Genomic DNA, 23,052 nt, shown 5'->3' with positions numbered 1-23,052 from the left:
ATACCAGTAAGAAAAAAATATATTGTCCCAGTGACATTATCAGCTATATGTTTAAATGTACAATAAATATAGGAATAATATGCTTACTGCTGTTAGCTACTAAATAATTTGAGTTAATTAAAGTGGCTGAAATAACTTGACAGCTAACCAGTGAGACTTTGTGCCCAAAGTTAGATAAAAATAAATTTTAAATGATTATATTTTATGCTTGGTTGATGTTGCGAAATGCGAAGTTGAGACCAATCATTCATATGACTGTCATTGATCTTTTTTCTGGATCCTCTCCATCTCAAATCTGAGTCAATCCATTACCTATTCCGGAGACCAAGGACATGTCCGAATAAATAAAAGAGAATCTGGACAAAGATTTCAGTTATAAATAAACCTCTTTTGGTGTAGGTTTTTTTGGTGTGGAAAATATAGACCTCTCCCACAGACCCTTTACCTATTACAGTGGCCTCACTGTCAAAAATCCAAAAACCAGGTAAAACAGTGTGATGAATGGGATTCTTTAATGAACCAACAAACCTTTTTTAACAAACTCTTTCAAGAACCTCTGGCATGTCATAAGTAGAAAATTACAAAATGATACAATATTCTTTTTAGATGTATCCTCTCAGTGACTGCATATAAAAAATACATCATCTACCAAGCAACAGTCTATATGCTAAACTGGAAAAATGCACTTTTGCTCACCCAGGACGTTTTTTAAAATATATTTGTACTTTTGGATTTCAGATGCTACAGACAAGGTTTCCGTTATCCTACATTGGTCTGAGCCTGCAGGTCTCAAAGCCACACTGAGATCATTTGTGTTTGCCATTTATTTTCACCAATTATATAAAAAACACTCTTCTGCCATTGCTTCCAAAGCTTCTAAAAAAGGGGCTAATACTCACAAGTGGTCTGGTGAAGCAACATTAGCTTTAATTGTCTTTAAAAATACTTTTTCTTTAGCTCCAGTATTACAACACCCATCCTGGCCCTTGAAGCGGTAACGTCCCAGTGCAATAAAATTGTTGCTTGCTCCCCAAATATTTCTTCAAACAGAAAATATATACTTAATTGGAGATCGGGAACTCCTGGCTGTGATACAGGCTTTAGAAAATATAGTGGAGAAAACTGTGTGAAGTAACACTCTTCCCAATTACCCAATGTACGGATCATAAGAATTCCCTGTCAGGCCCAATGAGCACTTTTCTTTCCCACTTGGACATTTAATTGCAATGCTTCTTTGGATGAATTCTCCCATATAATTAATTACAAGACTTCTTTAAAGAATCCTCCACACAAATATTTTGATCAGAAGAGGCACTTCAAATAAAATTGTTGTTTTATGGACAATTCCAAGTTTGCTGAACATCCCAGAGTAAAGACCTCAGAAACTATAAAACATAGTTACTGCTGGCTAAGTCTCTGAAAGGGTGTCTCTAAATTAATTTCAGTTCGTTATTGTGTGTGCACAATATGAGGTTTCCTGATGAATCTTTTTTACATCTTTATTTTCCTACCAAACCGTGGAGCCATGGATTATATCACTGATTTGCCAGCTTTAAAGATGTTTAGCTATTTGGGTCTTCATTGAGTTTCTTTAAAATCGCTAATTCTGTCCCTTTGGAGGTTTATCCAAAGGATTTCTTAGAGTACTCTGAAAGATATTAGTGGCAAATGCCAAGGGATACCTGCTGATTTTAGCACTACCCTATATGGGGGCGCAGAGTCTATCCTGACCCTGGTCTTAACCATGGACCCCCGCAAGAAGGTTGCGGTTCTCCAGGAGGGTAAACATTGAGGTAAATGGAAGGATTCGGATAGTCAGGGAAGCTGAGGTCTAGCTGTGCAGTCAGCACAGTACCAAAGGGGGATCCAAAAGAATAGTCAGGCAAGCCGAACTCAAACACTGGAAGGAAGTCACAAAGCCAAAAGGGGTGTCCGCAGGAAGAGTCAGGAATAGGCAAGTCAGGTACCAGGAAGACAGACCAAGATTGCAGGATGCATATAGAATGCTAGGAGAATAGGGGACCTAATACTCTGGCATCCTAATGGTGCCAGAGTCCCCTTTAAATAGTGTGGGCTGCAGGAAGTTTACCGGCTATGTCACCGCCGGAGCTCAGAATAGCGTCCCGTTGCCTGGTAACAGGACGCTGTAGGACGAACCGCGCGGCCAGGCTTTATGTGCCTGGTTGCTGAGCAACTAAACGCAACTTCCGGGGGCAGACAAAGGTGTCTGACCCTGTGCGGAAGGAGAGATACAGGGATCTGACAATTAGGAGACAAATTACATTTCTCTTTGGCCTACCTTCAATTCAATGGCCAGAATGAGATTTGAGGCATTATATGTCAATTGATCAGGATGACTTGGAATGACTGCTTCTTTGAGCTGTGTTGCCCACAACAAATATGATTACATCAAGGACTTATAAATTCCATGTTTAACTGTTTCACATAGTGGACTAGATGGGCTATGGCCTAGAAAAACATATTTGGGTGAGAGCATCTCACTCTTTTAATCAAGTTTTATTCAAAGCACTCCATAAGTCTAACAAAGGGCGTCTGATGACCTCCCCTTAAGAGGGTGATTCTGCAAACTGACAAGGGTGTGGCCACAAGAAAATGGGCCCCCAGAGGTTTGCAGTGCTAGTCTGCCCATTACATACCCCCCTTTCCCAAACATTACCACTCGTGGGACAAGCATGTCTCCGGGCAGGAAAGTGGGACAGAGCTCTAAAATCGGGACAGTCCCCCTGAAATCGGTACAGTTGAGAGGTATGCTATTCTTCTATGTGTCGGTGGCTGAAATTTACAGGGGTCCTATTTGAAAATCAGGGTACCAATTACATTTTGTCGCTAGTATGAAAGAGGGATGACATCTGAACATTTTGTGAAATGAATGTTACCAATACCACAAATGTAAATCTATCATCATGATCATCAACATTTATTTCTATAGAGCCAACATATTCGATAGTGCTTTACAATTGCGGACAAACACAGTAATAAACAAACTGGGTAAAACAGACAAAGAGGTGAGAGGGCTCTGCTCGCAAGCTTACAATCTATGGAACAATGGGAGTTGGAAACATGAAGTTAAGTCTACATATTGCATTTCGGTCCAGCCAGATTGCAAAGGTTAAAAAAAAAATAAACCCCCCCCCAAAAAAAAAATGGATTAGCATGCTATATGATCCAGTCACACAGCAATGTTTGTCAAAGGATTGTTGTCTTGTGGGGATTGTGTAATGGGTGGTAATAGAGTAATCTAGAGAGGTAAAGAGGGTGGCTGAGGAATATTATAAGCTTGTCTGAAGAGGTGGGTTTTCAGAGAACGTTTGAAAGTTTGTAGACCAGAGGAAAGTCTTGTGGTGTGAGAAAGGGAATTCCATAGAGTGGATGCAGCCTGAAAAAAGTCCTGTAACCAGGAATGGAGAGTGTAAAGAGAGTGAATGAGAGATGCAGATCTTGTGCAGAATGGAGTTGTCAAGTTGGGAGATATTTTGAGACAAGTGAGGAGATGTATGTTGGTGCAGATTCGGTGAGGGCTTTGTAGGTTAGTAAAAGTATTTATATTGGATTCGGTATACAACAAGCAACCAGTGTAGAGACAGACAGATTGATTCAGCAGAGGAACAACGATTTGCAAGGAAATCAATCTAGTCACTGTATGCAAAATAGATTGTAGGGGTTTGAGTCTGTTTTGGGGAAAACTAGTAAGGATGGAATTGCAATAGTCAATGCAGGAGATGATAAGTGCATGAATTAAGGTTTTTGCAGTGTCTTGTGTAAGATATGTGCGTATTCTGGAAATGTTTTTAGATGTATGTAACATGATTTTGATATAGGGTATATTTACTAAACTGCGGGTTTGAAAAAGTGAAGATGTTGCCTACAGCAACCAAACAGATTCTAGCTTCTATTTATTGCATTCTACAAAATGACAGCTAGAATCTGATTGGTTGCTACAGACAGCTCCACTTTTTCAAACCTGCAGTTTAGTAAATATACCCCATAGAGTCGATGTGGGGGACAAAGGATAGTTCGGAGTTTAGGATCACACCTATTCAGCGAACTTGAGGGGTGGGTTTAAGGTCACATTGTCAACAGAAATGTCAGGTATGCTTTTGTTAATGGGTGGGAATATTATTAATGTTTTAGAAAGATTGAGTTTGAGTTGGCGAGAGGACATCCAAGATGAAATGGCAGAAAGTCAGTCAGTAACAAGGGACAACACAGATGTCGAGAGATCAGGAGAGGATAGATGAATTTGGGTATCATGATATTGTATCATGATACTGAAATCCAAAGTAGCTTATTAGTTTTCCAAGAGAAGTGGTATAGATATAGAACAGTAGGGAACCTAGGACTGAGAGTTGTGGTACTCCAACTGATAAAGGAAGCAGAGCAGAGGTAGATCCTGAGAAATTAACACTGAAAGAGCGATTAGAAGGTATGATGAGAACCAGGATAGGACAGTGCCTTCAAGACCTAGGGATTTTAGTCTTTGTATGAGGAGAGAGTGGTCAACAGTGTCAAATGCAGCAGAGATCCAGAAGAATTAGAAGAGTGGGCAGCACGGTGGCTAAGTGGTTAGCACTTCTGCCTCACAGCACTGGGGTCATGAGTTCAATTCCCGACCATGACCTTATCTGTGTGGAGTTTGTATGTTCTCCCCATGTTTGCGTGGGTTTCCTACGAGTGCTCCTCCTCCCACACTCCAAAAACATACTGGTAGGTTAATTGGCTGCTATAAAAAATTGACCCTAGTCTCTCTCTCTCTCTCTCTCTCTGTCTGTGTGTGTTAGGTAATTTATACTGTAACCTCCTATGGGGAAGGGACTGATGTGAATGAGTTCTCTGTACAGCGCTGCAGAATCAGTGACCCTATATAAATAAATGGTGATGAAGAGTGTAATGGCCTTTAGTTATAGCAGTGATTAAATTATTGACAACCTTAGTCAAAGCAGTGTATGTGAAGTGTTGAGAACGAAAGCCAGACTGAATTGTATCCAATAGGTTGTTTGCGAAAAGGAAGAGAGTGTGAGGTGAGTGTAGGCAAGTATCTCTAGAGGGGCATGGAAGCTAAGAGAGGGGACGGTAATTTGAGAGAGTTTGGCCCAGAATTTTGTATACTATTTATCTATGGGTTTCCAATTAGAGTGGTTTTCTGTCCAAACACTATGCTGATCCTTGTTTATTAGTAAATGGCAGTCAATGGGAAAAGCTGACTCCAGTATTCCCAGAACATAAGGACTAGCATGTTACACGTATTCAGTCTTTCTTTTTTAATTAATAACTTCAAGGGGTACTCCACTGTTACAGAATTCTGTTGCTCAGGCAACTTTTGTTGCTTTTACATAGTGCAAAATAAATACATGTCTTTCTATATAGCAGATCTGTTGTTGTATTGCAGATCAACAAAAGAACAAAACAAAAAATAAATAAAATTTGCCTGGAAACAAACAAACCTTTGAAGGTGGCATGCATGCACTAAGGTTATTGCACTACAATAGCTTCTGAACATGAGGTACCAAGGCAAAGTTATCTTAAAACACTGACTAATTTCCCATTTGGTCTCTCCCCAACACAAAAATACAGAATTCTTCAAATGCTTGGTCAGGTATGATTTAAAGGGACCCTATCAACAAAATAAAGACAAAGGGCTAGATTTACTAAGCTGCGGGTTTGAAAAAGTGGGGATGTTGCCTATAGCAACCAATCAGATTCTAGCTGTCATTTTGTAGAAAGCACTAAATAAATGAAAGCTGGAATCTGATTGGTTGTTATGGGCAACATCTCCACTTTTTCAAACCCACAGTTTAGTAAATCTAGCCCTAAGTGTCGTTTTATTTATGCCAAACTGCATAACCAGTGTGCCTTGGTTGTACAAAATAACACAACTGTGAAATTTTATTTTTTAAGCAAAACATTAAAAAAAATGTTTTGTGTTCGCTTCGGCAGCACATATACTAAAATTGGAACCTGCGCAAGGATGACACGCAAATTTCTGAAGCACTCATTAGATAATAAACAGTTCTACATGTATTTACAAGTTCGGCATTTCATCATGATCATGACCATTACGCTTAATAAAACTAGATGGCCATATTTAGACAAACTAGAATGTTTATTACATTTTCTCAGGATCATCAAATTTAGAATCTGATATTTGTACAAGGACCTCCTATATTGTGATAGTTCTAGACTCTGGAACAACAGACTCCAAAGCTGGAGCCGCGATATCCCTTCATTAACGAATCTTGATACTTTACTGAAGTATCAACACAAAACTCTAAAATGTTTAACCTCAGCGACACTACAAGAGGTACACATCAAAGTGTTACACAGAACTTATATATCCCAATCACAGAGAAAACATTTCATATCAGAAGAGAAAGGTTTGTTTATGCCCGAAATGTAAGCAAAGCCCGGCTACCTTTTATTATCATTTTTGGGAGTGCAGAAAAATATCTTGCGTTTGGAACAAAATATTGGTTTTCCTGAACTCTGTTTTTAAGATTATACGATATGGGGATCCCATTTCATTACTATTTTGTAACTTTGACAACCGGAAAGGTAGTTTTACTTCTGTTTATGTTATACCAATTTCAACAGTAGTTTTGACAGTGGCGCAACTGGACGTCCTCTTCTCCTCCATTCTTAAAGGATGTACAATTGGAATTACTAGAACTCCACTATTTTGATAGATGTGCAGACTTTCCAGACATTGAAAAGGGAGTAATTAAATTATATTGTAATTGGGGTCCCTATATAGAGTTGTTGCCAAAGTCCCAGTAGGATGACATTCTCCAAGTATTTGAATCTACTAAGTGGTCCTTATATAGGCGTCTAGGATCGAATGATTAATGGCTTTTGCTATTTACTCTAATCCTTCATACATAACTTGTGCAATGTACTATTCTGGGTAACTTACCTCATGTGATAATACCTCCTCACCCCCTCTCCCCCTTCCTCCCCCTCCGCCAATACCGAATACACAGTATAAAATAGACAATACAAAGCACAAAAATAAAAATACACAATATACAAAATGCAGTATAAGTATTGTAGAAAAACAAATAATGCTTACCTGATGCGTTGGTTTTGATTCTGATTATGCTAATTCATGTTTGAAAACAAGTGGATATTCTCTTAATGGAGTCATCTCCATTTAAATTTATATGTTTTACTTGTAATTTTTCACTTCTTTTCTTATTGCTATGTAATAATCTGGCACATGTGTATATATATATATATATATATATATATATATATATATATATATATGTGTGTGTGTGTGTGCGTGTGTCGGTGTACATGTTACTATGTAAGACATATGTAAAGAATGTCTACTATGTTTTTTGTGTTTGAAAATGCAAATAACACGTTTTGAGAAAAAAAGAATAAAAAACTGTTTCAGGATATTACCTTTAATGCTAATGAGAAGTTGATTGTTTAAAATGCTGCAAGTTAACTGCAAATGCGATGAAGCATAAAAGAGTTGCAAATCATTTTACACATTGGAGCATATATACTAAAAGAAAATACAAGGGTGGAGAGCACCTCACCTTTAAACGAAGGCCTGTCATCTGAGTCACCCTTCCAGCATTCCTGCATGAGATCTGTTGCCTCGCTCACACTGTTCAGATCGCCATCTACCTCTGGCCTTTGTCCATCAATCACACAGTGTGATATCTGTGACGCATTAATTGCATCTACAAAAATCAAATTTGATATAAGAGGCTCGTTTATTCATAGATTAAAGAGATATATTACATTTGTATTCATATTATTTTGTTTAATATGTATATTAAGCGTTTTAAAAAATATATAATGTTGAACATGTTTCTAAATAAGAATCATATTTAGGTTCTACAGCACAAAGAAAGAGAAACAACTGCAGCAGAAAAAATGATATTACTATTCTTATTATTGTGGATTTGTAATTCGCCACAGTGTTCTGCAGTGCGGAGCAGTAGGGAAAACAGGACACACATAAAATAGGTAGACTAAGGTAGACTAAATAAATGCAGACAAGTAAACAAAGGGTAGGAAGGGCCCTGCTCATGAGAGAACTTGGAAGAGAGGGCACAGCTGAAACAAGAGGAGTGAGTGTGGCTCAGAGTGGAGATTGGTTTAATAATTGGATGAAAGTGGTAATCATTATTTTCTGTACACTAATATTGGTTTGCGATTAGTACGCAATCGAATAATTATTTTAGCAAATAACAACATGCAACTAAGTTTAACCTTTTTATTTTAGTTAATCTAAAATATAATGTGGTGAAAAACCTAATTAATGTTTTCCAACATATTAATTAAATCGAGTTTGGCCTCATTCTGTTCACAATCGCATGAGAACATTTCCAGTATTATTTATGTAGTGTTCGCACATTGCGAACGCTAGTTATAACTAGTATTACTTTTCATATAACAAATATCAAGTCCAGAGACGTCATAAAAGAACCGGTTTATACAGGTCCAGGGGCTGGAGCCTGAGGAAAGACACCTAGCTAAATCAAGGAACAACGACCAGAGGAATCAACCAATGACACATTGAGTTTTTGGAAGGTCATGACCCATCGACCTATGAATGTGGATCTTAATACTGTAACTGTGTATCTGTGATGTCACTGCAGTTTACAACCACACAGTGTATAAATTGTTCCCCTTTGGCTTTGAAAACCAGAGCATTCTTATAGAAGCTTGTGTTAGTGCTAACAGCGCAAGCGTATGTATGCCAAACTTTGTCTTGTAATACTTTGCGAATAAAACCTTTGTGCTTAGGAACCACAGCAATCGCATCGGAGAATCTTTATTGCAAACGATTGACACAGACTTAACAGTAGTATCAACCTGAGTGGGGTACGCTCTAATAAAGAGATGGTTTTCAGAGAGGATCTAAAAATGTAAAGGTTTGAAGACTGTGAGAAGGTCTGATTGGGCGTGGTAGGGAATTCCATAAATCTTGTAGACGGGAGAAGTGGTCACCAGAGGCAGATGTGGAGCGCTGAAAGAGGAAGATTAAACTTGCAGTGACATTTAAGATGGATTAAAGTTGGAATAAATGGGTGACTGGAATGGCAGATAGCCGGAGGTTGCAGATGTCAAGTCGGAGGATGATGAGAGAATGGATAAGAGTTTTGGTAAGATGGAGGACACAGGACTGGGTGAGAGACTGGGAGTGAGGAATAAAATAGAGGGTGGAGCCAAGTTTGACACCAAAACAGCAGACTAGGGAGACTGAGGAAACTGGGAAGGTGATACGTTTTGTCTTGGACATGTTGAGCTTTAGGTAGTGTTGGGACATCCATGTGGAGATAGCAGAGAGAAAGTTGGTTACACTAGATAGTACAGAAGGGGAAGAGATGTAGATTTTAATATGTGTATGAATTAACACAAAAAAGAACTAAATCAAACTTGTATGTGGAATTAATTTAAATCAAGTTTGAATGAAATACTACACTTTGTACAGTAGAAAACAAATAGACTATAGGACATGGGTTAACAAACTGATCAAACTGTCTTACTTTCATAGGGTTCCTTGTTGTTCAATATCACCCAAATCACTATTCCAAAACTGTACACATCTGACTTCTCAGTGGCCTTTTTATTTAAATACTTTAAGTGTTCTGGTGCCATGTAGCTCAATGTTCCGGCATTGTTTGTAGTAGTTGTATCGCTACTTCTACTGCGACTCCTTTGCCGAACAGTCTCCTCTTTAGTCAAAGTGCTCCATTTCTGAAAGGCAGCAACTCCAAGGTCTGCAATCTGTTGAAATAAAAAAGTAAATCAATAAAAAGGTTTCAAATAAAGGATGATGTTCACTGGCTAACGGGTTTTGACCATTTTTTTGAAAGTCATCAGGTTGGTTGGGAAGAGTCAAGAACCTTCTGCTCTGAAACAAGCAGAGGAGCCTGGTACAAGTGCTCGTCAATTTAAGGTTTATTAAACAATATCTATGAGCCACAAGTACACATAGCTAAGACAAGCTCTACCTACACCACAGTGGTCTCAGAGCCCTTAACACTCAGGCACTGCATAGTAACTATCCTGCAAATCTGCAAGATCTATACTTTCTTATGGTGATTACAATCTGACATACAGATCAGATAGCCCTGCCTAACCAGTCTCTCAATTAAAAAGATATAAAAGGTAACTTTTTTTATGCTCCAGCTAAATCATCCTCCTATGGAGGGCTGAGGGTTACCTATCTACATGACATAAAGCGATTCTCTACCTCTCTCTCTCTCGAGACGTTGGCCCCCTCCCTATTTTTCCTGCCTACAGGAAAGACCAAAACTTCAACCTGGAAATTTCACCGAACCTTCAGGAATAACTCCTTACATATCTCCTTATCTTGACCAACCTTAACCAATAGTGACGGAAGGCAAGAAGTCACTTTCTAAAGGCCTTTCCCATTACTTCCTGATGAAATCATCAGGAAGATATGGAGAACTGAGCTTGGAGGAACAATCTTTGTATGAAGGGATTTCCTGAAACCATAAAGCTAGTTCACCTCGATCTTTACCTCAAAAAACTCTTTGCCCAGCTGGCCCCTGAGGTACCAGAAGATCACCACTTTTTGACAGAGCCCATAGAGCGCTCAAATCCAGATCCCAACTCCAAGCCCAGTCTAGAGATGTGATACTTCGCCTTCTTACTGGAGTCCCGGAAACTCCAAAATCTCCAAAATGAAGGTAACACACTTCACATCTTCCAGGGAATTTCCCCAAGTACACTTGCTAAAAGGAGACACCTCAAACCAGTAGCCACAGTCCCGAGGGACAATAGCATCCGCTACCGGTGGGGATTCGCTTTCCATCTTATGATACCAAGATAGCAAACTGTCTGCAAAAGACATCTCAGAAGCTCAGGCCTTGATCCAACAGATGTGCCTTTCACTATTTCCCATTGCCTGCAAGTCCACAGAGAACCACAAGAAGAGACTGGGCTACAGTCCCACAACCTGCGAAAACAGTCCTGACAGTCTGAAAAGTGGTAATGGTCAGCCCTGATTTGTCAATCTATCTACCTTTGCTTATTAAATACTATAGGGACAGTTCTAAATCCTGATTAGTATATTTCCGCTAGCTTCCGAGAGTGGAGTTGTGTTCACCTCTGGGAAGTAGTCCCAATTTGAGACCTCGGTTCAATTTTCAGACAGATGCCACCCCTCAGTTTCCAATGGAGGGGGGTCATATTTACGAGGAAGGGCTCAATCTCTGCCTCCGGATACAATATGCGGTAACCATTCAAGTAATCTTTATCTTAATGTTTGCTATTTGCAACTGTCGCTTGATTTCTGTCCTTTCATCCATCCACCCCCCCCCCCCCCTTTCCAGGTTTCATTCCTGGATTTATACAACTCTTTCCTAGAAGAGAACGAAAATAGATAATTGCTAACTTACCTGTTAGCAAAGTATAAGGTTTGACTCGCCTTACTTCAAACGTCACACTGTTTTGGGTCTTGTTTACCGTTTATCTTAAGCTAGATTACCCCAAACACACTCTTCATTTTCTCCACACGGCCCACTACGGAGAATAGAATACTCTCCCCCAAGCACAACCTACCTACACACCTACTTCATCTCCACCACAACCTTCCCCCCCCCCAGAGTCCTTGGCTCAATGCTGGAAAACAAGGGCTGTTAGGGCTTCATAAGGCCTGGATTTGGGAAACACTGGATTAACCTGATACACAGACTGTGCGAGTAAGAAGGACATATTTACTAATATTGCATTTGGGTATAAAATGTGCACTGAATCAGAGAAAACAAATTATCTTTTATCTGTCTAGTGCAAGTGTTTGATTAGTTGCTAAGCAAAATTTGCACGATCGGGGCAATCGCCCCCCCTAGCAGGGGATTGCTGTCGGCGACTGCACACTATGTGCAGGTCCGCTCGGCAGTGACAATGTGCTGCCCGGCTGCTCTGATTGTGTTTTAAACACAATCACAGCAGCCAGGCAGCACATTGTCACTGCCGAACGGACCTGCGCATAGTGTGCAGCCGCCAGCAGCCTTAGATGGCAGAAAGGGGGGCGGGGCCTAAATCGCACCCCCTAAATCGCCCGGGGTAGAAATTTTTTCTAGATCCGCCCCTGCCTACATGTAATGTTTCTAAATAAACCCTGTAGCTCGGAGGAAAAGAAAAAAGGGAAATTACTCTGGTCAGTAGGCCCTAATGTGCCTTTAATGATGACACCACTGGTCAACTGTGCAGCATTGCAGTGTCCAAGGCAATACCTTTAACAACATCAATAACAACCAGCAAAAAAAATATCTATATCTTACATGAAAGAAAATCATACTCATATTGAGAGAAATTAGAGAAACTATGTGGTAATTTTATTTCTGGATAAAGCCATGTAGAGAGAAAAACAGTGCTTGGGTCAGCCATGGTTTAATACCAGCAGCGAAAACTATCTATGTGCCTTGGCTACCTGTGAGGTGATGTAAAACTTGGTCTAATGGGGCTTGTTATTAAAATGACCAAAAAAAAACCCTGAAAAAGTAGCTGTAAATATATTTTGGTTAAGAAGTCATTCTCTTAGAACTCCCCAAACGGATTTACAATACATGGCTCCAATCCACTACAATGTGTTGCCTGTATAGAATTATACTGACAAAATATAATACATTTTAGACAATTAAAATCGCTAGCTGTAAAGAAAAATAAACATTCCAAAAGACATAGATATAAAATAAACCGAACTGTCAGGCATGAAGTCTTAGTAAATATGGTTACTATTCTTAATTACATAATATGGGTGACAATCAAAATCAAACCACCAAGCTAAGAATGGAGACTGCATTATCACACTAGCTCCTAAATTTTTCACAGATTTGTGCTACTAAAAGATTATATTCTTCCTTTAAAAAGTGAACATAAATTACTAGAGAACTTACCTTAATGTGAAATTCATCATTTGCCAATATGTTTTCTGGTTTCAGATCCTTGTGAACCACTTTTTTATCATGCAAATAAACCATTCCTTCAATAATTTCCAGAATGAAACGTGCCTTCACGGAATCAGCTACAGTAATCTAGATGCACATAAATGTAATAATGCTTACTTTAAATATCCCATGACTATCATGTATTAATACAAAATATACAACTGGTGGTATAAAGTTATCCAAGGGGTATTTGCCGTATAGAGAGTGTATAACCTCTATTTAATGACATAGTTAAAATAATACAAAACAACTGAAACTAAAAGTAAGCAATCACACTGGCTGAACACAAATGTGTTCCATTGAAATAAATTCCATTGCATGTGTGCTATTTCTGCCATTTTATTACAAATAATTGTATAGCATTTAAAGGAGACATTCAGACATAAACAAGCATGAGTGCTGTTATAGAGCTGACCATTATGACAGTACAGGTCATGTCACATGATAGAATTCTCAATTTTCCCTCCTAATAAAGTGAAGCTTTCAACAGAGCCAATCTGCTCCCATATTGACACATTGGAGTGAAGAGGGATACACTCCTAGGAGTATATTTACTAAACTGCGGGTTTGAAAAAGTAGAGATGTTGCCTATAGCAACCAATCAGAATCTAGCTGTCATTTTGTAGAATGTACTAAATAATGATAACCATATAAAAGTTTTCTCTCCACCCACAGTAATTTTGAAGTGACTGGCAGGGAAAATACCCAGGGGCGGACATTTCATCTTCAGTCACAATTTGGTGGACAAAGACAGTTATTGCCCTCCTTTGTTTGGTTTTAGAGCCAAGAAAAGTCCAGATCTTTGACATTAACCATCATAAGGCTTTGATCCAAATCTGCATTCGGCTCACAGAGTCATAGGGGCATATTCAATTGTCCGGTCTCTGCGGCGCATTAAAACTATTACCATTAGTATGGTAATAGTTAGCTGGATTTCAGCTCGCAGCTCCCTGAGCCGTGAGCTGAAATCCAGCAAGAAAACTACCGTAATAATGTTTTTTCGCGCACTATTACCATAATAACGGTAATAGTGCGCAGACCGCGAGATTTTCGGTGTTTCCGCCGACAATTGAATATGCCCCATAGAGTACATACCACTGAACCTTCGCTTAAAGCTTTGGAACTAAATAACTCATATCTCACAGGGCAGCGTGCCCAGGCTCAAAATCGGTCTGGGGGCCCATTATTTTTATGGGCGGCCATGAATACAGATACGCTATAATTGTTAGCAGGAGTGTCGTAAGACCAAAAAGATGTAGAATCACGCTTTAAGATGCCTATACATATGATACCAAAATGCAAGCAATATAAACACTTTTGCACACATAGGGCCTGATTCATTAAGGCAAGTGAGTAACTTTGAACCTTGGCAAAACCATGTTGCATTGGAGTGGGAGGAAAATTTAAAATGTGAAGACAGATTTATAATTGAGATAGAGCATGTCCTTTACTCAATACCTCATACTCCCAGGCACCCCACCCCCCCCCCCCTTTACCTCACCCCATGGCAGTGTCAGACCTGGTTCGACGGAAGATAGACGTCCCATACTGGCTCCCTCTTTTTCAGACTATTCATCATCATCATCATCATCATTTATTTATATAGCGCCACTAATTCCGCAGCGCTGTACAGAGAACTCATTCACATCAGTCCCTGCCCCATTGGGGCTTACAGTCTAAATTCCCTACTATAGACACTCATACACAGACAGACAGACTGAGAGGGAGAGACTAGGGTAAATTTTTGATTGCAGCCAATTAACCTACCAGTATGTTTTTGGAGTGTGGGAGGAAACTGGAGCACCCGGAGGAAACCCACGCAAACACAGGGAGAACATACAAACTCCTCACAGATAAGGCCATGGTCGGGAATCGAACTCATGACCCCAGTGCTGTGAGGCAGATGTGCTAACCACTAGGCCACTGTGCTGACTATTGCACTAACCCGACATGGCACCTCAGGGACGTACCTGCTAAGCTGTGCTGGTTTGTATCAAATATGTCTTCCGCACCTTGCCATTATGTTTGTACAGCCATGCTTATCTGTCTACTGTTATACATCATATTTTTAAAAAAAAGAGATTTAATAAATAAATAAATAAGAGAGGAGTGATGCATAATTTGTGTCATACCTGCTTTAAAACACTTAACAAGTTTCCTTTGGGCATGTACTCAATCACCAAAGCATAGTTGCCATCTTCTAAGATGATACCAAGCAGCTTTACAACCCGCTCATGATTGAGCTTATACATGATTTCACCCTCTTCAAGGAGATCCTTATTGTACCTAAAATACAAGAAGATTAAAAGAAATTAATTAATGTTGGTTCTCAATAATGTGTTTAGCCACTTAAAATAAAATATTTAGAATATACAATTTGCCGATTCAACTTGTGTTGAAAGGAAGGCTCAAGTTCCAGTGTTTACCATGGAGCAGACAACCTCCCACCCTTTACTAAACTTTTACTGTAAAAACAAAGGGCTCAAACCAGGTTTTATGAGAGTTATTTTCTTTACTGATACATATAAAAACAAGTGCAGGCTTTCTGCAAGACACAAAGTATTCTCCTTACGCGTTTGTCTGAGGAAGAGACTTTTGCTTTGAAATGCAAATGCGTAATTATTTTGATGAACCTCACTTTGCTGAAATATGTAAAATAATTTGTTTTCCAGAAAGTAAAACACTATAAAGTTTATTTAAAAATGAAATACCTGCTGTGTATTAGTAGTGAGTAGTGCAATGTAAGGGCAGTAAGGCAAAATGAAGGGGTCATTTTTAAATGGATTTTAGTATATTTTAGGCATGTGCTCTAAACTACATGAAAACACCTTATCTCGAAAGCCCTATGGCTAAAGCATTCCAGATAACAGATAACTATACATGTATTATTTATATACATTATATTTTTAAGACCATTAATCGTACATTTTATCCCCAAACATACTGGGCTAAAAGACACTGCACTAAGAGGGTGCAATGGAAATGAAGAGATTAACCAGGAGAAAAATGGTCAGTCTCCTTAATATCACAATGTATCATAGGATTTATAAAGAGACGAGGCAAGACATTGATTCCATCAAGAGTAGATTGCCGCTGAATGCAGCAGAAAAAACCCGAACTCAGGATTACTGAAACAGGGATTTCTAGGGTAAGAGTATCATGTCCTACTGACATGCTTGTGGCTGCATTCTGTTTGCCGGGAGCAACGCTACTAATTGTTCACAAAAGAGCTATATTGTGCCTATAGTGCGAGTCTGTGTTTATTCATTGACTGTCTACAAACATTGTTTCTAATCAGCATTGTAGCAATATGCACAGGAGCTTTACAACAGTGCTATCATCTTTATATATATACTATGATACATTGTGATATTAAGGAGATTGACCATTTTTCTCCTGGTTAATTTCTTCATTTCCATTGTGCCCTCTTGGTGTAGTGTGTTTTAGTGTTTGTTGATGAGGTGCTTTCCCTGAAGCTACATTACTCTTTCAATGCAAAAGGAGATGTATCAATAAGAAATAAGTTGTCAACTGGAACGTCGTTGATATGCAATCTGGCATCTGCCTGAATGATACGGAGAGGAGAGGAGGTATTTAGTTGGTAGATGCATTTTTTCCAGGATACATGGTTTGTGATTCACTATGTCCATTGCATTTATATTTATTTTTCATTTAAATACATTTGTAAGGCAGGGCTTTATCATAACTTTTGCAACCTGTACATATTACTTCCTAAACAGTGTGACAGTGTCACAATCCTGATAAAAACCATCTATTGCGTTACCTCATTTCTACCAGAGGTTCTGCTTTTGTGAAAGTTCACTTTTCAGTTTGCTCCAGCCTATAATGATCTGCACCTGTTACTGTGCCTTAAATCCCTGGTCCTGACTCAGTCTGGGCTGTATCATTGTGGTCAAACTAACACCAAGGGGTATATTTACTAAACGGCGGGTTTGAAAAAGTGGAGATGTTGCCTATAGCAACCAATCAGATTCTAGCTATCATATATTTAGTGTATTCTACAAAATGAAAACTAGAATCTGATTGGTTGCTATAGACAACATCTCCACTTCTTCAAACCCGCAGTTTAGTAAATCTAGCCCCAAGTATGTAGTGCCAAGCAATGGCCCGCTATAAACATTTGTCTGCCCATCAGAATTCCTGTTCAGGCCTATGCTCAGGTGACCTTGCTTTCTTGTACTTCTGATTACTGGCTATTTCTGCACTTATGTGATTTATAACCTGCAGGTACTATAGTCTGTATTCATGCTATCTTGTTATATAGACATTTGAATAACCTATGGTTACCACAGCCTGTATTCCTCTGTCTGTATTTCCTGATACGTTGCTGCCTGGACATTTGCCTAGATTTTAGCTGTCACTGTCTGCACATTAGTTACCTTATTGGTTTGTACGTCTTGCTATAAGCGTGTTTTCGCCTGCATTCTGGATGGTGAGACTAACCTCCATTGCTTCTATGCCCTTGTTATCCAGTCTAAGATTATTATTGTACACAGTCATCTACTTACTTAACAACTTATTGTGCATTTACTTAACATCACTCTCCAGCCACTGGGTCTCAACTACCCTGACATTTCCTTGTGTGTTGCACTAAAATATAGATATCACCTGTGTGTTAAACTACAATAATGATTAACCATATATCTGACTCATGAAGCAGTTTGTACAACAACACATACAGTGTAGTGTCAGCACCTGTGATTATGACTGATAGCTACAGGGATCACTATAACTAATGCTTATATATACAGTATATATATATTTCATATTCTGCCCTTCTTACATATTGTATTCTTTTTCCTTTAACCCTGTCGGTGTTTTTACATGCCAGAGGAATGTTAATGAAAACATGTGTTGCATTGCAAAACACTATAATGAATACCTTGCATGTGAATGGATCAGAACTTATTTTGAGATGACATGTAGCCTTGGACGAAATAAGCATCGGAATGGCCATTGCTGCGTAGTCCTGTTGCCAGTGTTTGTGGTGATCACACTGAAGTATATTGTGGAATAAATACCTGGGGCTATATTTACTAAGCTGCGGGTTTGAAAAAGTGGGGATGTTGCCTATAGCAACCAATCAGATTCTAGCTTTCATTTATTTAGTACCTTCTACAAAATGAAAGCTAGAACCTGATTGGTTGCTATAGGCAACATCCCCACTTTTTGAAACCTACAGCTTAGTAAATATAGCCCCAGATCTCAAAAGGAGCGCTAGGAAAATCTCTCCAGTGGACCACATCTGGGATCCCTCAAGTTCTCCTCTTAAGAATGGTCTTTGGAACGTGTATGTTCTGGGATTTCCTACAATCTATTTGATAACCTAAGATAAGACTGTATCTCTTAATTAATCATTAGACTGCCATGTCTGTGGTTATTATTTCTCTGTTGATTTCCATGAATATGTGAGATGCACCTATGATTTAAGTGAAGCTGAACTTTCACTGATAACACATGGTCACAAAAAAATAATAAAAAAAAAAAATACTTCACTGGATCCTCTACTATCCCATGTACTACAACAATTAACATCAATTTATTGTTTACATTCATCCAAAAGGTTCACTTTAAAGTGCATCTGTAATCTGCACACTGGAGACAGACTGCATTCTTGTGAATGCACATAATGGCTATCAATTCACAGGAAGTCAGTGCTTCAAGGATACTGGTCATACCATACTATAGTCATCGTGGATTATAATGAATTGACAGCTGCATTCTCAATAATATTTGTTGAGCCCATAAAATAGTTGTCTCCACTGTGGGTATGTGACAGGTACTCTTTAATGCCTGTATTTTGTGCCATGAGAACCAGACTCATTTCACATAACTTGGAATAACTTTTTTTAATATCTCCACTCTGACCCAGCATGTTTTTAAATTTAGTTCCTGCACAAACATGGCCTCTGCTTTTGGAGCATATTGGAATATATTTTAATACACAATGAAAAACAGGGAAACTTAGACAATTTGAATACACAAAGAAACATATTGCAAAAATGAGAAGAAAAACACTATTTCAAGATTCTTTGAAAGGTTAGTAACAAATAGGTCAATCCCATTAATTTGCCTCAAACTTTAATTACCTTCATTTAGAGAGATACAAAATACAATACATAAAGCTTTATAACATATTTGGTATAGGTGAGTGATTTTTTTTTTCTATGTAATATTTTTGTTATTTTATTTTTAACCCATACTCCGGGATCCCCACTTCTCGAAGATTGAGATAAATTAACCATGAGCCACCATTGAAACTGCACTGCCAATAAGTACAAAATGCTTTATACAGTGTCTAAAAGTAATTATCCCCGTTTAAGGGCCTCATGTGTCCCAGTTTTCCCCGGGCAGGTCTGCTTTTTTCAGATTCTTAATGCACTCTGATGAACAAAACCGATGCAAATATTTTCCTATAACTGTTTACATTATTTGGCACTCAGACTTAATCATGTTTTGCTTTTTGGACCAATGGTGCATACCATGCTTGTGATTAGCTCCCGCACAGAACTCTAGTTCCTGCACCTCAACTGGATAATAATGAGCAGGGGGATTGATAAGTTCTAAGACAGCATTATTATGTTACATGTTTTATCCATTTTTTGATAAATACACTGCATTTACACTAAATGTAAAAATAAGTCCTTTATCATCATGTATCATCCCATGACCACTCGAGGGGCAGGGGAACTGTGACGAATGCAGGAAGCTATGTTTCACTATAAAATACAAACAAATATTGTACACTGCAATGTATTACAGTCGTCCGTATTACAGGTACAGAGCCAGGCATTATACAATGCCTGTACACGATGGTCCTGATTTATCTTCGTCCGTAAGTCCATTTGCGTGATGTACCTGGAGTGAACAATCTCTGCGCATGTACCAGAACGGGACTTATGCCTGAACGCAACTGCACATAATTCATGTACGAAATCGAATGACACTACTGCCTACGAGTTGAAGGGTGGGAAGGAGAGGATAGACATAGGCAATGTACAGTAAGATCGTGTCTACGCAGATGTGGCCAATTCAAGTTCAGGACATGTTTTTGCTACAGGGTCGGTGTAAGTGCTGACTGACAGCTATGCACGCCAGAACATGTGTTTGCAAGTAAGAGAAATTATAAAAATGCACTTTATCTACAATACGCTTTAAATAAATCCTGATTTATGTATTTCAAGAAAAATACTTATATTTCTTATTAATTATTATAGTATTAAGAGTTGTAAATATTTTTTTACATGTGTTGCACATACGCATGTGTGTATACTGCAGTCTGCTCTCTCGGTCTACACGGCAAGTAACGCTTAGCCAGAATATACTTATACCCAGATTCAAATGGAAATGTATCTTGAGATCTGCTTGTATTTGAATAAATGCGTACACGTTACGTGCAGGTTTTTTAAATGCAAGTTGCGTTCGAAGATGAATCAGGACCTATATGAGCAAGTACAAATAGAAAAATAAAGGACCTTTATGGAGCTACAGGAGGGCCTGCTGTTGTTGGATTGGGCAATCTTTTATTTTCCAAACATAAACAAAAAAAGATTTATAGAAGACCACTTACGAATTATGCTTAAGTCCTGTAAACACGGTTTTGAGTACAACTAGTCCACGTGTTCGATGACGACACAAGTACACTTGACCAAATCCTCCAGAATCAATCTCCTCCTTATCTATTAGATCTTTGGAGCTCATGGTGATGTCGTGAAGAGACATCTCTGCAGTAGCTGTTTGTGATTCCATACACAAAATATTGCCAAAATAACCTAAAAAATGATAGTTCATTTGTTAAAAATAATTATAATAGCTGTGTTTTTTGTTTTTAGCATTTGATAAGGATGGAAACTGAAGGATCCTGTTGACTAGGTGGAATTCAATAAACTGTGAAGTGCCATGGGACACAAGTGAGATGTGTCCCTGTACAGATTTCCTCAATGTGGTGACAGCAACAACGAGCAAAGATTTCAGGTTAGACTGTGCTGTGAGGCGCCATCGACACTCAGCAATCAATTGAATTATCCCACTTGAGTACACACAAATGACAGATGAATCAGGCAAACTAATGCCTTTGATGCTATGTTTCCAGCTACTTAGTTTAACACGCTCATACATACTAAGGTTTGTAGTCTTCAAATATTTTCACCCAAGACAATCCTGTATATATAATAGGAATGTTCACTGACCCCAGTGTTTTGGTTTTGTATCTGTATTAACTTTGTGTTTTGGCAAAACTGCCTTCACGTGTTTTGGTTTTGGATCTGTATCTTTTTATTTTTTTAATTGCAAAAAAATGCTAAAATCACATAATTTGGCTCATTAACATTAATTTCCAGTCATTTCCAGACAATTTTTGTCAAGTGACAAGAACACTGCTACCCCTCCTGTTTCTGTGTGAGCAATGGCACTGGAGACTGGAGAGAGACAAAGAACACTGCTACCCCTTCTGTTTCTGTATGAGCAATGGCACTGGAGACTGGAGAGAGACAAAGAACACTGCTACCCCTTCTGTTTCTGTATGAGCAATGGCACTGGAGACTGGAGAGAGACAAAGAACACTGCTACCCCTCCTGTTTCTGTATGAGCAATGGCACTAAGCAATGGCCCTGGAGACTGGAGAGTGACAAGAACACTGCTACCCCGTTTCTGGGTGAGCAATGTCACTGGAGAATAGAGTGACGAGAACACTGCTACCCCTGTTTCTGTGTGAGCATTGGTGCTGGATAATGGAGAGTGACAAGAACACAGCTACTCCTGTTTCTGTGTGAGCAATGGCACTGAGCAATGTCACTGGAGAATGGAGAGGACAAGAACACTGCTACCCCTGTTTCTGTGTGAGCAATGGCACTGGATCTTCTGGGGAAGCACTTATGGAATCCAAAACCCATGAGATCTAACGACGCAATGATGATGTTTTGCCTCGATTCAGGTCTGAGTGTCACAAATCGGGATCTTAGCCACACTTCTCTCCAGAGGATAGTTCTTGGCTCCAGTGTTCCTGACTGCATTACAAGTGCAGTAATCCTGTCTGCACTCCTAAGTGCAGTGTTCCTGACTGCATTACAAGTGCAGTGTTCCTGACTGCATTACAAGTGCAGTGTTCCTGACTGCATTACAAGTGCAGTGTTCCTGACTGCATTACAAGTGCAGTGTTCCTGACTGCATTACAAGTGCAGTGTTCCTGACTGCATTACAAGTGCAGTGTTCCTGTCTACATTTCCAGACTGCTAATTCCCCTGCTATATTCTACAATCAGCACGAACATGAGCAAGAAGTTCATCCAGGCTGCTAAGTTCTGTTTCACTCCTGCTCCAGCTAGTTCCAAGGGTCCCGAATCGGATCAAGAAATTCAGACGACCGTGACAGTTTGTTCTGGCCTAATGGATCCGCTAGGGGAACATACCCCGAGGGAGGACTCTGTCCAAATATTAGCTGAACGCATTGAGAGACAAGAAACTAACCAAGGGCAAATTTTGAGATTGCTGCAGGATGTTTCTACACGTATGGATACCTTGCAGTTATTCCGCAGTCAACCATCCCATACTCCGCCTGAGCCAGTAATACCTGCTTCACTACTTACTTCATCCAGACTCCACCTTCCCACGCCAGCTAAATACAATGGCGATCCGAAGAATTGCCGCGGGTTTCTCAACCAGTGTAGTATACACTTTGAATTACAACCCGGAAATTTCCCCACTGCACGTACCAAAACTGCTTATATTGTTTCGCTACTATCAGGGCAAGCTCTGGCATGGGCATCACCGCTCTGGGAAAAATCTGACCCAATTTTATTTGACATTGATAGCTTCCTGTCTACCTTCCGCAGAATATTCGACGAGCCTGGAAGAACAACGTCAGCCGCTTTAGATATTCTGCGCCTTCGGCAAGGGCAGCAGTCTGTTGGCCAATATGCCGTTCAATTTCAAACACTTTCCTCTGAACTATCTTGGAATAACGATGCTCTTGTTGCGGTTTTCTGGCAGGGCCTGTCTGACCACATTAAGGATGTATTAGCGTCTCGGGACTTACCTACAACGCTAGACCAATTGATTACCACCTGCAATCGGGTTGA

The 23,052-nt window shown here is 39.3% G+C and overlaps 1 protein-coding gene across 2 annotated transcripts in view; it reads right to left on the bottom strand.

The window, feature by feature from the left end:
- The window catches only part of RIPK1 (receptor interacting serine/threonine kinase 1), a 44,762-nt gene that overhangs the window by 14,861 nt on the left and 6,849 nt on the right, over positions 1-23,052 (bottom strand). For both annotated transcript variants that reach the window (XM_075212991.1, XM_075212992.1), the window contains 5 exons: positions 20,548-20,749; positions 15,089-15,242; positions 12,906-13,043; positions 9,525-9,765; positions 7,563-7,709 (listed from right to left, as the gene is read on the bottom strand). In XM_075212991.1, coding sequence (XP_075069092.1) covers positions 7,563-7,709; positions 9,525-9,765; positions 12,906-13,043; positions 15,089-15,242; positions 20,548-20,726 — 859 coding nt within the window. In that variant the 5' untranslated portion in view covers positions 20,727-20,749. The remainder of the gene's footprint in view (positions 1-7,562; positions 7,710-9,524; positions 9,766-12,905; positions 13,044-15,088; positions 15,243-20,547; positions 20,750-23,052) is intronic.

The sequence above is a fragment of the Mixophyes fleayi genome, chromosome 5 (assembly GCF_038048845.1).
Source record: "Mixophyes fleayi isolate aMixFle1 chromosome 5, aMixFle1.hap1, whole genome shotgun sequence".
Taxonomy (NCBI): domain Eukaryota; kingdom Metazoa; phylum Chordata; class Amphibia; order Anura; family Limnodynastidae; genus Mixophyes; species Mixophyes fleayi.
This window is presented reverse-complemented; position numbering and strand designations above follow the sequence as displayed.